This window comes from Phascolarctos cinereus, unplaced genomic scaffold (genome assembly GCF_003287225.1).
Source record: "Phascolarctos cinereus isolate Bilbo 61053 unplaced genomic scaffold, phaCin_HiC Scaffold_9;HRSCAF=440, whole genome shotgun sequence".
Lineage (NCBI taxonomy): Eukaryota > Metazoa > Chordata > Mammalia > Diprotodontia > Phascolarctidae > Phascolarctos > Phascolarctos cinereus.
This window is the reverse complement of record NW_027556402.1, coordinates 215,959,572-215,976,877: the sequence shown is the minus strand read 5'-3', so window position 1 is coordinate 215,976,877 and position 17,306 is coordinate 215,959,572. Positions and strand designations below refer to the sequence as shown.

Here is a 17,306-nt window from a genome sequence, read left to right as displayed (position 1 = left end):
TAAACAAAATAAATCAAGCCCTGATTTGTAGCATTTGGTGATTTTCAAGGTATATACGCTCACACTGAAAATTTAACAATAGGGTTTTGGGAGGCAGTTCCAGCTGGATCCAGCATACCTCAGCCTACAGGCCTTCAAGAATCTGAAGACATTGACCATTCCCTCACCACTCCTAGGTCAGAGCAGGACGTGGCTACCAGTTCCTTAATCCTGAATAACGTACTTTCACAAACATAGCTTAAGATATTGCATTCATGCTCTGTGGCTCTGGGGCTGCACTGTTGAATCATATTGAGCTTGTGATCCAATATAACACCCAGATATGGGTGGTCGTGCTCCCCTCATCCCGGATTCGTGCAGTTAATTTTTTGAACCCAAGTGAAGTACTTTACATTTAACTCTAATTAAATTTCAAATGCACAGGGAACTGAGGTTTTGTTGCTAGTCATCCCTGGAGGAAGCCCAGATGAGATATAGAATGGCACAAGTATGACACCTTGATTCTGAATTATCTACTGCTTTCATCTGATCTTTGCCCCGCTCCCAAACCATCCCCTTTTACCAATCCATCAACTGTTACTGCAGATTTCCACAACCGGTGTTGGTGATACTGGACATATACATTATAACACGGTCTGTTGAAAGAATATTAATAGCACTTACACCTCCCTTGCAGAGCTGCGGTGGTGAGGGGAACAGGCCAGCTACCAATACAGCCTGGGCATAAATGGCTTTGCTGAGCCTAGTACCGAGAGAGTGTAAGATCTACTAGCGACTAAATAGTATGTCCAATGTTGACAGCAGAAAAGGATAAGATATGAAGAAAGAGAGCAGAGTGCCCTGTTGAGAACATTGGTAACATTGCCCAAATATTACCTTGGGGTAATATTTCCTTTGTTAAATGCCCCAGCATAGCCCCAAGAGTCCAAGGTCCCAGCGAGTGCAGGTGATGCCCTCAGCAGCTTAAGGGAAGGCTTAAGCCCAGAATCAGTCCATGGATCCATGTCTTTAGAAAAAAAATCCCACTTCAAAAGGAAGAGAGGAAACACTGAGGTTTACAAAGAACCACATTTATTTTCATTTACAGCATCAAATACCATAAATAAAGCTAAACAACGTTCAGGGTGTGCAAAGTACAGGGTTCTGTGTGAACAGTTAATTACAGAACATGTCTCAAAGTCACCAAAGGTCACAAAATGTGTCACAGGAGGGTTGGGAAGCTAGAAAGGTTGCAGATGAGGAGGACAGAATCTTTGGTTGGCATTCTTTAGAAAGAAGAGCACTCTGCACTGGAAGAGAAGTGAGAGGAAGGTAGCACCAGCTGACAGTCTGAAAAGGCGGGACGAGGCCAAACGCCCAGCCAGGGCTAACATGCATGTCTTCAAAGGACTTTAGAAACAGTGGTGTATTTCCCAGCAAGGACAGGCAGGGACAGGTATTCATACAAAGCAGGGCTGAGGAAGGCCTGGCTCTCTGCCTTTAAGAGAACAGCTCAATTCATTTCAAAAAGAGCACATTCACATTGGTTGCTTTGCTGCCACAGATAAATACATTGGCAGGGAAATGGCCTTTTGTAAGGACCTTGAGGAGCTTCTAGGCTTCTTAGCCCAGCTGCTGCCAGATGTGGCCTGACTGTGTCCTTGACAGCATTCCATTGACCTCTGAGGTCTGTTGCTCTGGACTGAGCTTTCTGAGCTTTGGTGGAAAGCTCCTCTCATGGCAAAGCCTTGTGTCCATGAGGAAAGTACATGGAATCCCCAAGGCCCCTCGTTGGCTTAGGAAGATGGCTAAGATGGGACTGCAATTATCTGAACACAGCTTCAAATTACAGAGTACTTCTTAGCTGGCATATATAAATAAAATATGACTACGGAAAAGTCACCTGCAGTTTTGGTCAAGGACACCAAAAGTCTTTTAATTCAAGCCACTTTTCAGTTGGAAAACTTGTTTTTACAGTTGTATAGAGGCTTCTCAAAAAGCTAGGCCTTTCTGAACAATGGTAGAGAACTCACTACTGGCCTTGTCTCACACAGGCAGAGTTAGCACCTTCAAGGAAGGTGGGTTGGTTGTGGTATTAGAACACGGCTAGCTGGATGGAGAAAGCATGCAAAAACATTGACATGCAGTGCCAGAGAGGCTGGGGAAGAGAAGCATGGTTCCAAAACAAGCAACTGGTCTTGAATCCCACCCTGTACCATGCTATTAATCGGCTCCACCCCAGCATTCATTCCTTACAAGACGAGGCACTCTAGTCTGTTAAGATCAACGCTCTTGGGGGAAGGAAGGAGGGATAAAGCTGCCCTGGAAGTGTATTTGGGGTTAATAGTGGGTGCTCACAATTGACAAGAAGACCAGTCACCTCTGAGCAGAAAGGTGTCAGCCAAGGATAGGTGGTAACACTGGAATGTTGTAAAGAACTGAAGACAGGAGTGAGACATTGGAAAGAGAGAAAGAAGAGAGAGTTTAGTTGAGGCAGGAGTGAAGAAAACAAAAGCAGTTTAGAAACACTGGAAATCATCAGAAGAGCGAAATTTCCAAGTCAAACTTTACTATTTCTTCAAGATATGAACCTTTCTGATGAATAGAAGCTTCTGGAGGGCAGGCGTCATCTCATTTTCTGCCTCTGCATGTCTAGTACCTTGCAACAACGCTTAGTATACAAAAAGTGCTTAATAAATGTATGTTAAATAATTAGATACCAAGCTCTCAACTGGAACCTCAGATGATAGATAAATGTTGTATATTATTGATCCCAGCACATGGCAGTTGTCAGAGGCCAACAAAAATCTTCCCCAATATCCCTTTCGAAGTAATTTTTTGGCAATACTTTTTTTTTACTTATTTCTGCCTGGGTTCTGAATTCTAAAGTACCCCACCCCACCCCAGATATACCTAGGACATTCCTTGCTTTGTCACCAGTAGGTTCATTTCTTGGAGTGAACAGACATTACAGGGTCTTGCAATTCCCACTACATCATTATTTCCCATCTCGCCTTTTGGCTCGGTATTTGACAGTTCAGAATTGCTCTCTTATTGCTATAAATAAGACTCGGGGGGAAAAAAAATAAACCTTTAGAAATGAGCCATCTAGGAAACGCTTCAACTGCACAGTGATTTTTCCAAGATGGAATGTGGATAAAAGTCGTGAAGAGCAGTGTACCCTCGAGAAAGGTGTGTGCATTGTCACCTTGAGAATGAACAGTTGTTGAAATCCCTAAGCCAAACAGCTCTGTGATTTTGGTAGCTCCCAGATGTACAGCAAGTGAAGCGTCCTCCCTACAACTCGGAAGCCCTCTTGCAAACTAGATGGCACCACTTCTTCACTGGGCTCCTGGTAGCCAAGATTTGGCCACAGACTCAACAAGACTGCCAGGGCCCTCATTCTCCCATAGGATCTTCAAAGTCTTTACAGGAGATCCAGGAAGCCAATTGGGCTTTCTAATTTCTAAAACTTGAAAAGTCTTCTGGGTCTCCAAATAGAGGTTAACTTATGATATAGAGTTAAAAGAAAACCCAACGGGGCTTAGAGCAGCATCATTAACTCTGGGGAAAATAAGGCTGGGAGGACACTTGGCATCAAGAGACCCATTCTGACTCCACCGATCCATCAATCGACAAGTTTTTACTAAGTGTCTACTGTGCACCAGGCACTGTGTCTACACAGGCAACATGGACCACAGGGGCTGCGTAACTTTCCAAATAGTTTGGGCAATGTTGACAGCCGGTTTAAAACATGTAGTCAAGGCCCCAAGGGCTTTTTTTTCCCAAGTAAATTTATGGGCGAGAACCCTAATGAATAATTACCTCAACTCCACACCTTACTTTGTCTATAAAGACAGTGTATTAAGGTTTCCTCCAGACCAGAGGACATAATCATTCCTTTTCTAAATAAATATGGTGAGATAATCATCTCCTTAAAGTTGGAAGGAAACTTCTATGTCATCAAATCCAACTCCTTCATTTCATAAATGATGAAATTGAGACCTGGACAGGCTGACTTGTCATGCAGGGTCATGTAGCTAGTAAAGATCTGAGGCAGGATTTGAACTCAGGTCTCTCCAACTCCAAGTCCACCACTCTCCATTATGTCATGCTGCCTCTAAATGAAACTCCTCCTTGCACGTGAGGACAGATATTGCCTGCATAAGAGCCCACTCCCTGACACTGTACCATCTGGAAGCATGTATCACAGGTTCTGCATTCAGTAACAGAATCTGGGTGGGCATTTATTTTCCAGCTGTTAAGGCTTCCCTGCTTTCCGCCCACCTGCCCCCAAAGACTGATGACTCACATTCCAACTGGTCTCTGTGTCAGTGGATATGATGCCAGAGGATGCCTGGGCTCCTTGGGCTGAGGTCCTAACCCTCAGAGCCAGAGACCTGACCACCCCTTGACTTTACTGTACCTAAGCAGTCTGTGCTCAGGAGTAGGGGTGGTCAGATAGGGTCAAGTGTAAACTGCAGGAAAATGGCCCCTTCCACACCTCTCTCCGTATTGCTATAATTGGTTAATTCCTAACTGTGCTGCTAGTGGGTGGCTGGGCACCGATAATAAGTCCCTGCAATATTAATTCATTTGGTGCTTCTGTGTATTGACATGTTGGGGTTTGGGAAGTAAAAAAACGCCTGGTATTTCAAGTCAAAACAAGGAGGAAAGTAAATCTTTCTAACTCTGAGAGAACAGTTTATTGCTATTGCCCCACTGAGCTCTTCCTGCAGCACGCTATTTTAATTACGCGCTGCTTGTCCACATTCTTATTCTTCAATGATCGAGATTTAGGAGCATTAAAAAAAAATTGTCTAGTCTAGGCAAGTAAATTGGAAGCCATTAGCCAGGAGGAGGCATGTTCATTTATGAGGTGTTGTTTTGAAAATCTCACATCATCATCTGCATAAGTGGTAAACCTTACAATCTACAGCAAAGCTAAAAACCACCCCAAGTGACAAATCCCCGGTTCCCCAACATAACACCCTCCTTCCCCCCACCCCAAACCCACCCTAACCCTAAACATTTTTTTTAAAAAACTCTTTTAGAAAAAAGGTTCTGTCTTGTCTATTAAATCTTGAAATGTAAACCCAGAAACATGGCTCATTATCATGGTAAAAACACATCCTTCATGTAAGTTCCACACATTGGCGCCATGAGGACATCTACCTCTGCCATGTTCCTTGGACAAGGCTGAGGCAGATGGGCTCTCTGCGTGTGTATCTAACTTGATTGAAAATAGTTTGTTTGAAATTCAGAGCACTAGCAAACTGCAAAAATACTACAATTTTACACTTTGGAATATCACAGGCACTTTGGGAGAGAGTGTATTGGGGAAAAAATAGAGCATACAATAAGCTTCAGCTAAGTTTGACCCAGAGGTATCGTTGTACCCAATCACGCGTACTCTGGAGAGGGGACTCTGACTCTCTGTATATGTCCGCCAGGACCTCAAAAAGCACATAGAGGAGAGGCACCCCAAGGCTCAGGAGTTCATACATATAGCAGTAGTTGTAAGCATTGTCCCTGAAATGGAGGGCGGTCTCATGCAGAAACCCACGTATCCTGTTACAGAGGCTTCTGGGGATGTCAAGCAGATCCCTTGTTACCCTAATGGGCCAGTACAGCACTTTCCTAAAGAAGGAAGTCATGATACCTGGCGGATTGGCTTCTCGACGGTTGACAGTAGGACCAAGAATTTCAGGGGAAGGGTCTGACCACTTTGCTTCCTGCTGTTTCTCCTTGGCTTCCTCCTTAGAAACAGAACAAAGAGAAGTGTTGATTCCTAGGTCATACAGAGGGGACGCTCAGACGACGGACGGTCTTCAGAGCCAATGGAGATGAGCCATGGGCCAAACCACCTGAGACCCTTCTGAGAATACGAATATGAAACTGACTTTTAGACAACAGGACCATTAAAATATCCATAGGCTCGTCGATTCAGAGTAGCAAGGCCTTTTCAGGTCATCCAGTCCAATCTCCTAATTTAAAAAATGGGGAAGCTGAGGCCCGGAGAGAATCAGAAAGGGATACTAAGATACAGTCTATACATGAAAGCCTTTCTTAATTCATAAAACACACGTTAAGTTTAATTACCTAGGAAAAGATCCATTTCAACTTAGGAGGAAAAAAACAACTTAGGCCTTAGAAATATCTCCTTCTCATCTTTCCTGGGCCTGAGCAACCACGTACGCTAGGTAAGCTAGAAAGATTTCAATATTCTCTCCCATCCTCCCTCTCTGCATCCCTTACTCCCTCCTTCTGTCTCTATGGGGAAGGGTAGATTGTACATCTTGGGCAACATGCTGTAGAAAAGGGTGTTATGGAAACGAGAATGACAAGCCTTGTTAAGAGAGCATTAGAATCAGAGCAGGCTGTAAGTAGATTTTCACATGCTTTTTTTACTTTATTTTTCTTGGTTTTTGGGGGGGGTTGTTTGTTTTTTTTTTTTTTTGGTCTGCATTTGCTTTTGCAACATGGCTAATCTGGACATGTTTTGCACAAATAATCTATATCAAATTGCTTTCCTTGTCAAGGAGAGGGGAAGGAGGGAGAGAATTTGGAACTCAAAAATTAAAAAAAAGAATGTTAAAAATATTTTTACATATAATTGAGAAAATAACTAGCTATTCTGAAGAGAAGAAATAGGGTAGATTTAGCCGTGGACCTCCCCTAAAGGTATAGGACAGGCCAGGAAAGCAAATAACATACAGATGAGAGATAGTCCCATGAGGATCTATCCTCAGCTCTATTCCCAGGGACTTGGTTAATGCGAAATCATTTACTGAGGAACATCGGGTATATGGGTTCTTAGACAGAAGCCAAATGGAGCCAATAACGGGATCAAGCTGGGCTCAGAGGTCCCAGAACAATGAAGGTGCTACCCTAGGTTCCACACCTTGTCGCTCACTTGTTCCTATCAAAAGTGCTATCTCCTCCCAGGGCTGCTCTTGGGTGAACCAAAAAAAAAAAAGACTTCAAGATGGCCATCTCTAGGGGCCACAGAGAAGCACCTTCTCATTAAGGACCTTGACTCCTCTCTACGCTAGAGGCATTTCACGGGGAAAAACCAAAACCAAACCGTACCTCTTCTTGTCTCTTCAATTCTGCTCGTCTTTTCCTTTGCTTACTGTTGGCTCTACAGTGAATGAAATGAGCTTTGCAGTAAAATTTACCTGTAAAGAAATAATCAAAATGGGAAGATGACATTTAGCCTACAACTCTTCAATTAAAATATAAATGGACAACAACTGGGACGCTGCAGCAGAAATCTTCCAAGTTGTCTCTGAAACACTAATGGTTAGTTTGGTCATTGATGAGATCACAGATTTATGACTGGAGGGGACCAATCCTCTTACTGTGCAGATCAGGAAACTGAGACCCAAGGAAATGTGACTTGCCTAGGGTTATATTGGTTAAGTGCATGAAGTGGGATTTTTTTGGTCTCCAAGTCATCAGGTTTTGCCCAATCCACAACACTACAATGCCTTTCATTCAACTTCATCTGAATTCACTCGAGACTAAAACCTAATTCTCCCCTTTCCATCTTATCTGCAGGGAGAACATGAAAGACTGTCAAATGCTTTGCCAAAATCTAAGCAAACTATATCCACAGTATTTCCTTCACCTACCAGTATAGTAATCCTATCCAAAACAGAAATGTGGTTAGTCTGGCATGCTCTGCTCTTGAGAAAGCCATTGTTAACTCTCTGTGGTCACAGTTTCCTGTTCTAGGTGGCCAGGAACGATCCCTATCATAACATGATTGAGGATTTTGCCAAGAATCAAAGTCAAGGTCACTAGCCTCCAGTTTTTAGGCTCATTCTCTTCCCTACTTTGAAAATCAAGACACTTGGCCCTGTCCAGGCCCTCTAGCACCTCTCCCATGTTCCACAGTTCTCCAAAGTTGCTATTGCTCTTTCCCTCCTCAATTTATATTGTATTGATTCATTTGTGTATAAGTTGTGTCTCCCCCCAATTTTTTTTTTTACTTTTTGGTGAGGCGATCAGGATTAAGTGACTTGCCCAGGGTAACACAGCTAGTAAGTGTCAAATGTCTGAGGCTGGATTTGAACTCAGTTCCTTCTGACTCCAAGGCCATAGCTCTATTCACCTAGCTGCCCCTTCCCCTAGTAAATTTTAAGGACTTTAAATAAGATAACATATGTAAAGTACTTTGGAAACCTTAAAGCACTATATAAATGCTAGTTATTATTACTACTGCTACTTCTGCTGCTGCTGCTGCTGCTGCTACTACTTTTTATAAGGGCAGGCAAGGGCTGTTTTTATTTTTATCTTTTGTATCTCCAGGACCTAGCACAGTGCCTTCCACATAACAGGGGCTTAACAAATGTCTCATAAATTAAATTGAAATATCTACATCTTCTGGGACTTACCAAAAGCTTGTTCAATTGCAATTATCATTTAAGTGCCACTTCCTCTGTCAAGAGGTAGACATTGATAATGAGACCATTACTGAGCAAAGCTTAAAACTTGAGAAAGCCAAAGTTATTTTGGAAAGGGTCCAACTAAATTCAACAAGCATTTTTAAAGGACCATTTACTATGTGCCCAGTACTATGCTAGTCTCTGGGGAATACAATATGGGATATAAGCTCCTCAAGGAGCTTATATTCTTTAAGAGATCTGTATTGTGCTAATGAAGACAGCAGTTGGTGTGGCTCTGTTTACCTAGACCAGCCCCACACAGTACTCTACTTGTTTACTAACTCTGATGATGATGATGATGATGAAAATAATAATAATAATAATAATAACTAACATTGATATAGCACTTACTATGTGCCAAGCACAGGGCTAAGTGCTTTACAATTGTGATTTCATTTGATCCTCACAACAACCTTGGAGGTAGGTGCTATTATGATTCTCTATTTTACAGATGGGGAAACTGAGGCAAACAGAGGTTCAGTGACTTGGCCAGGGTCATATAGCTAGTGTCTGAAGTCATATTTGAACTCAGGTCTTCCTGACTCCAGGCTCAGCGCTTTGTCCACTGTGCTACTGAGCTGCTCCTACTATGGGATGGCTAAACTTTACAGCCAATCTCTTTCCTAGCACATCTTATTTATTCCCTCTTCTATGACTTTGTTCATAACATTCTTCTACTTACATATAACATCTACTGAATCTATCTTCCTCCCATCTCTATCCACATAACACTCTTCTACCTACATATAACATTAATATAATAATCTACATATAACATTCGTGCATAACATCTCTACGTAACATTCTTCTACCTACATGTAACATCTACTCTATCTTCCTCCCATCTCTACCTACATAACACTCTTCCACCTACATATAACATGCATATAATAATCTACATATAATATTCATATATAGCATCTCTACATAACATTCTTCTATCTACATGTAACATCTACTCAATCTATCTTCCTCCCTTCCTGCCCTGAAAAGCAAAGTCTTCCATTCTGATTCACTAGAGAATAGAGCCAATATCAGCGAACTGGAGGACAATGATGTGATCCTGAACTTCAGGACCCTCCTAATGATAAAAATTTAGAGATGCTATTCCTAAGGATGGGATCACGGATGGCCTAAGTACAGAGCAGCCCCCCAAACTTCATCTTGGCTAGGCTTAAAAACACAACCAACAAAAACCCTAGTTATAGACAGAGAGCCCACTCAGTTTCCCTGGCATGAGAAGACCCAACCATAACCCTTCACAGAACCACAAGCCTAGAGTTTTGGAAGGGACCTTCAGAGGCTAATGAGTCTACTTCATTCATTCTGTACAATAAGAACTAAAGCCAAGAGAAGTTTAGTGACTTTCTCTGGGGTCCCACAGCTAATAATTGTCTGCAGGTAATCTCGGAACCTAGGTCTTCCTTCTTTTAGAGGAGATAAAGAGACTGGACCTTTTATGACACTGGGAAGTTCTAAATGAGGAATCTCTACCAGTGCAGGCTGCCATATTCTCTGCAACACATAGTTTTAGAGAGTTAGCACCATGAGGTTAAGTGACTTGCCCAGGCATCTGTAAAATGGTAATGGTCCAAGGCAGGCATCAACAAAGGTCATAGACATGCTAAATCCAGCTCAGTGCAGTAATCCTTCTGCCCAGTAAGTGCAATTGAGCCCTCAGGAGGCTCCAGGGCCAAGGCCCAGGGGAAGGTCCTTCTAGGAGAAGGACCCATAAGACCATAAGACTCATAAGACCATAGACCTATCTGTCTACAGGCTGTAAGGGCTCAGCCCTCCTCTCTCCCCAACTTGGGAATTCCCTAGGATGTTGCTCTTTAAGGTAGCCACTCAAGGGGTTTACCTTCATCTGCATCAAAGGCATAGACAGCCAGGCGAAGTGTGGTAGAGCAGATCTCACATCTGAAGCATTCCCTGTGAAAGAAGTGGCCCTCAGCACTCAGGCGCTCCATCACGTACACACGCCTCTTACAGAAATAGCAGATGTCGCTTCCTCCCAGGTTCTGGGGGAATTCTTTTTTCAAAGATCCCTGGGGACATAGAAGAAGGAAGGAGAAAAACAGCCAGTCAGAAGAGAAGAGTCTTGGATTGTAACCACCAATGCCAGCAAAAACCCAAGATGTCCTAGCATGCAGGCTGGCCTTGCAAGAACCTATGGCTTAAAGCTGATGAACAACTCCCAAGATGCCATCTTAGTCTAACTCCTTCATTCCACAGGTGAGGAAACTGAGCCTCCCCTCCCCCAAAGGAAGGGGCTCATCTAAGGCAAGACCAGTAGGGAGCAGCAGAGCAAGCAAGGGAACCCAGGCCTACTGCCTCTACAGACAAAGGCTCAGCCCACTACAGCATCCTCCCCTACTGTAGAGGGCAGAAAAAATACCTAGAAATGGAGGGGCTGAGAAAAAAATATTTTCCTGCCTGGGATACTGTAACACCATGTCCGTATGGCAAAACTTTAGGATTTCAGTGTTGTTTTCCAAATTGAGTCTGCTCCAAGATTCTGATAATTACTATTTTTTAAAAGTTCTCCAACCCCAACCCTACCCTACATTTTTTTTTGCCTAGACCTGAGATTTTATCAGCAGGGAACTCCTGGTGTGGAACTACCCTTCTTCGATGAGATCTTGTAGGGGATAGTTTTTGAGAGTTGTCTTGGAACACTGAAAGGTGGCATCTTCCTCATAAGTCAGACAGCTGGTACATGTCAGAGGTGAGGCTTGAACCCAAGCCTTCTTGTCTTCTATCTACATGGACCCTCTGCCTTTCCTCCCTCCCCATGACCTTAATAACATGTTGAACAGGAGCATAAAACAATGTTTTTCCAAGAGAAGACAAGCTAAAAGTGACCAAATGGGAAATGTGACATTTTCCATTCCAGTCCCAATGAAGTGTACATTAGTAACTTATGGAAGGCAAGCAAAGTTTGCCCAACCCAAGACCTTCATACACATACACACATACATACACACACACACACACACACACACACACACACACACACACACACAAGTTTATTACCTGGAGTTCCTTAGTATTAAGCAATCAAAGGTTAAGTTCACAGAGCCCATGGGGGTGGGGTGGGGAGAGGAGATAAATACGCACCAGTTAGCTTAGTAATTATGTCAAGGGGAGGTGAAAGGAAGAAGTGCTGGATTCAAACCAAGTTAGTGGTTTTGAATAATGTAATACCTGGTGATCCCAGCCAGGAGGGGACTCAGTTGAAGAAGGAGATGAATTGGGTGGGAGGGATGTTTGGTCCATTACCGTCCTCTAAATTCAATCAAAATGATCAGTTTGGGGGCACATTTACTTTTTCAAGTGACATGGTCATCAAGGGGGCAGAACAACAAACTAGGGCTAAAGGTTGTCTTGCTAGTCCACCCTTCTCAGAGCATAGGAGGCAGGGGAGCCAGGGATCTGAACAGGATGGGAATCAGGGCCTTGCAGCATCTTTTTTTTCAAGGGAGAGGTCACTGGCGGGGGGGGGGGGGAGGCAGTCTTACCCGCTCTGGAGAAGCAGCCTGGGTCTTGGGTCTGTGATCATTCATATACAGATTGACCAGAACTTCAGCCACTGCCCCTATTCCTCGAGACACTTTCCCTACTGTCATCTACCGCATCACAGAGGCAGTAATAGAGAAGAAAAGCAAGAGGAAAGTTTATTTTTTAAGGAAAGGACAGTGAGATGGTGGTTGGAGGGGGAGGGGGAAAAAAAGAAGCAAACCAGACCAAGAGAGGAGGGAGGCACACAAACACATAAGCTGCAGCAGATGAGCTCCCACCCTGGCCCCCAGCAAGGGACAAAAAGGGCTTCAAACTGAAAGGAATGGAATCCCATGCATTGTAGTTAGCCTTGTAACAACATCGAGCCATCTCAGAAGAGGATCACAGATTTAGAGCTGGAAGGGACTTAGAGTACGGATGAGGAAACTGAGGCACGCATAGTTCTCTTCTCAGTGACTAGCCCAGGGTCCTTCTCAAAGTCAGCAGCAGAGTCTGAGGTCTTCCTAATTTCACGTCCAACCCTCTATCCATGGTACCACCTAGGTGCTCTCAAGAGGCCAGACTCATAGAGACTAACTCCCAAGTCCAATCTCATATTAGAGGAGCAAACCGAAGCCTAGGGATGGGAAGCAATTTGCCCAAGGCCCCAAAGTCCAGTTGGAAGCCTGGCAAATTATAATGATAACCTACTACTAGATAAAGTGCTAGACCCTCAAAGAAGACCTCAGATACTTCCCACCACTGAGTCATTTAACTCCTCTGAGCCTCAGTTTCCTCATCGGCAAAATAGGTATAACAATGGCACCTGCCTCACAAGGGCTGCTGTGAGGATCAAAAGAGGCGATGCATATAAAGCTCTTTGCAAACTTTCAAGTGTTCATTAGAGCATTAGACAATGGTGTCCCAAAAGTCCTAGTGCAGTTGCACACTTATTAAGTTTCAAACTTAAAAGCTACTAAGCTGTGTACCTGAATAAAAGCGAGTCAGTATTATTACAGCAACTCAGGCTTCTTAATAGCAGCATTCTTTCTACTATACCACAGAGCCCCTAATCCTGCTTCAATCCCTAGTACATAGAGTCTGTCTAACCAAAAGGCTTCTAGCTAATAACTACTTGGGGTTGGAGGGAGGTGGAGGTCAGAGCAGATGGGAAGTGGGGAAACAGATAAGAGACTTGTTCAAAGCTCTTCCCTAATTCAACAACAGATATTTGCTTCAGGAATGCTCTGTGTATTAGGTTTATATGGGGTGGACATTTATGGACATATACTGGTCAGAAACTAGGCAACTCTGTAAGTAGCAGAGCAGTCTGCATTGGTAGATGGAATTTCCTCACCCGGGAGTTCCTTTCACCGTTGGAATGCCAAGTCTCATCCTCTTCCCTGTCCCTTCTCCCCATCCTCTATCCTTTATGCCCTATCTCCAGCCTCTAACCCCTGCTCTCATCCTCTATCCCCTGTTCCCATCCTTTATCTCCTGTCCCATCTCTTCATATAAAAGTTTCATTCAAAGAAACGAGGAGGCACAAAATATGATCTATCCTTCCACAGTCTTTATAATGCACTCTAAGAACTAAGGGAGAATGGGAGTTACAAAAAAAACAAAACAAAACCAAAGCAAAACCAGACACTGCCCCTCCACCCCAGGGCACACTCCTCCTTGGAGTCTTCTGTCCTCTCCCCTTGTGCTGGCATTCAGCATCCTTGGGCAGCCCACAAGGCGAGGCAAGCTTGCCAGTGAGGTGAGTCCAACATGAATGGGACACTGCAGAGCAAGAAACTTCCCAAAAGAAGACCTTTGTGAAAACTATACCCAGGGCCAGCCTGCCTCCAAACGTAATGTGGGCAAAGAAAATGGCATGGGGTGGTGTCGGGAGCAGGGTTCAGCTATATCTGTATGAAGCCTCTGCAAGACGTGGAAGGAACACTGGCAGCAAAGTCAGAGGCCAGGACTGGGTGAGAATGCGAACAAGGGGGCAGAATATCACTCCTGTCACTCGGTCACTCCTGAGTCACTCTCCTAGAAAATAGCTACACAGCACACCACCAAACTTTGGAAACATTCCAGGCCATGCCAACCCCCAAACACCCCACATCACTCTCCCACTAAATAGGGACCCCTAGCCTTCTCAAGATGCCTGATTAGCCAAACACAAACGGGTCTGTTCCCTAAGAAGGGCCAAGGCAGACCTTAAAGTCTACTGGAAGAATTAACACATTATATAACTCCTAAGTACTCTGAAAAAACCCATCTGAATAATATTAGTACGCTAACCCATAGGATGGCTGGCCCTTGAACCTTATCACTGACCCCAAGACCAGTGGTTGGAATTCCTCGGCACCCAGCTTCACAATCCTACAACCTTCAACATATAGCAGATGTGGCTAGAATGAGGGTTGGGGCTGAAAGTGTCCTTCCCTCATCAAAAGGTAGACTTAAGTAAATCTGACAGGAAAAGCACTGGTTAAGTGTTTTTCTTTATTATAAGGAAGGATTTGAGTGGGGCAGGGTTAGGGCTTGGTTCTACCAGTCCCAAAATATTCATAGCAATACTATTTATGGTAGCCAAAACTAAACAAAACAAAATTTAAAAAAACCCTGGGAAAAATCCAACCCAGTGGATGCCCACTGGCTGAACAAACCATGATTGGTATGTGACTGTTATGGAAAATCATTGCTCTACAAGAAATGCTGAATATGAAGAATTCAGATATTCATGAAAAGACTGGCATGAATGGACAATATAAAACAAGCAAAACTGCAGTAATGTCAACAAAAATAACACCAATGGGAGACTGATCACTGAACGACTGATGGCAAACTTCTGCTCAAGAGAAGGCATGAAGAAATAGATGTACCTCTATTTTGGTGGGTCCATGGGGGAACTGGGGAGGGGGAATGCTGCATACACTCTAACAGTCACTGACCTGGCTGGTTGTACTTAGGTGTTTTTCTGTCATGAGGGAGGGCTAATAAGCAATTTCAGTCACAACTTATGAGCAATTTGAGTTGAAGAGGCATTAACGTAAAGAGTGGAATGAGACTGGGGGGGGGAGGATTTTCTAACGACAACAACGAAGAGGCTTCTTCTGAGATTGACTGTCTTATTTACAACGTGTAAATAAGGGGACAGGAGAAGGGAATCCCTGAGCTTGGGGGTAAAAGTGTGTCGTAATGTCAGGAAGCCTAAGGTACCAATCCATTCAACAAGGCTATAGGTAAAGACGGAGCAGGATCACTTCTGCAGAGACTGCTGGCTATGAACCAGCAGGCTTCCATAAAAACCGGCTCAGGCCAGGTTAATGTTATTTCCTTTTTTTGTTTGTGTTTTTAAATTTTTGGCCTCCCTGCTTGGTTTTCTCCCTTTCCAAACTATTCTCAAACACAGATGCCAAAATTATATTCTCTTTTTCTAAAAACTAAATTTATTTATTTTTAGTTTTCAACATTCACTTTGATAAGATTTTGAGTTCTAAAATTTCTCCCCTCCCCTCCCAGACAGCATGAAATATGATATAGGCTCTATATGTACAATCATATTAAACACATCAAAATTATCTTCTCAAAGCACAGGGTTGACCATCTCCCACCTTGCTTGAGAAGCTCTCTATTGCCTCCTGGATTGACTACAACGTCCTGTCTTGGTCTCCCTGCTTCAAGTCTCTCCACTCTCCAACCCATCCTCTTTTTTTTTTTTTTTTTTGAGGCAACTGGGGTTAAGTGACTTGCCCAGGGTTTCACAGCTAGTAAGTGTCAAATGTCTGGTCTGGTCCTCCTGACTCCAGGGTCAGTGCTCTATTCACTGTGCCACCTAGCTGCTCCCAACTCATCCTCTCTACAAGCTAACACAGTGACATCCCTAAAACACAGGTCTGATCACGTCACTCCTCTGCTCAAGAAACCCCAGTGGCTCCCCATTGCCTCTAGGCTCAAATGAAAACTCCTTTGTTTGGCATTTAAAGCCCTTCACAATCTAGCTCTCCAGCCTCTCTTTCCAGACTTAATACCTATCACTCCCGGTCATGCACTCTACCGTCCAAACTGCTCTTCTGCACACAGGGTATCTCACCTCCAGCCTCCGTGCTTTTGTACAGACCCTCCCTCTCCCCCCTCCCCATCTGCCTCTTGAGAGTCCTGACCTTCTTCCACAGCTCAACTTACACACCACCTCCTACAGGAGGCCATACCTGGCAATCTCCCAACTATTAGCGCCTCCCACCATCCCTGAAATCATCTTGGATTTATTTCATATGGATCTTGTATCTACTTAAATGTATTGTTTTATTTTTGCCAATAGAATGCAAGCTTCTAGAGGATTAGGGACTATTGCCTTTTGATTCTTGTATCCCTAGTGCCTAGGAGGTACTTAAAATCATGTTGCTTAATTCCTTTTTAAAGATAGGATTAGCAAAATGGTACATCTGGAGAACAACACAGTCTTAGCAAGGATTTTAGCATAGATGTCAACAAAGCCCCCTATGAAATTCTCGTGGACAAAATGGTAGACGTGAGCTGGGTAATGGTAGAAATAAGTTGTTTTGGAATTGGACAACTGGGCCCAGAGAGCGTTGCTTAGCTGCTTAATCGACTAATGGCAACCTGGATTGTGTGTGTGTGTGTGTGTGTGTGTGTGTGTGTGTATGTGTGAAGGGCTCTCTAAAACTTGATAGAAGCACTTACCAAGCCTGCAGACCTTTATAATGATGACGATGATGATGACAATTCATTTTTGTAGAAAGTATTCCTTCCCCCCTTCCCCCCCCCCGCTTACACACACAATAACTCTAACTCATTGGAGGGAACAGTGGATCCTTCTTTAAAGTCTTTCCCTGTTTATACTTGGACAAACACCTATCTTTAGAAGACAACAATTTACTGGCCCAGCATATGCCCAGCCCCTGCATTTACTGGCAACAGAACCATGTTACCCAATGGGTGTAGCTGTTTGAGGCTCTTCCAAAGAATACCAGTGGAGGCTGACTCAACCAATGGGTAATTTAATGACTTCATGCAAGGTCCTATTAGAAAACGGTGCCACATTCCATTACAGTCTAGGGCCTCAGGCATTGTGGAAATTGAATTATTGCATCAGTGAAACTCCAAGAGGGGCCAAGGCCCTGAGCCACAACCTCACAAGGTTCTGTTGTCTGAAATTCCTGTTTATAGTGGATGTTCAAACCCCAATTGTCCTCTGGGACAATGCCTTTCCATTGGGTAGCAAACCTGAGAAAAGGCAAGGGATGATATTTGGCACATTTGGGAGGACCGGAGCTTCCCACTCTCAAACACTACAAGTTAGGAAGTTATAGGTGCTTCTAGGATGACTATGGGATACTGCTTAAAGCTTAAGGA

General features: G+C 43.7%; 1 protein-coding gene across 1 annotated transcript in view; it reads right to left on the bottom strand.

Moving 5' to 3' along the window:
* Nucleotides 1-17,306, bottom strand: part of MICAL2 (microtubule associated monooxygenase, calponin and LIM domain containing 2) — a 268,887-nt gene that overhangs the window by 105,898 nt on the left and 145,683 nt on the right. The window contains 5 exon segments of the mRNA XM_078148458.1: nucleotides 5,642-5,738; nucleotides 7,072-7,160; nucleotides 10,294-10,480; nucleotides 11,640-11,720; nucleotides 11,954-12,061. Of these exon segments, the coding sequence (XP_078004584.1) occupies nucleotides 5,642-5,738; nucleotides 7,072-7,160; nucleotides 10,294-10,480; nucleotides 11,640-11,720; nucleotides 11,954-12,061 (562 nt within the window).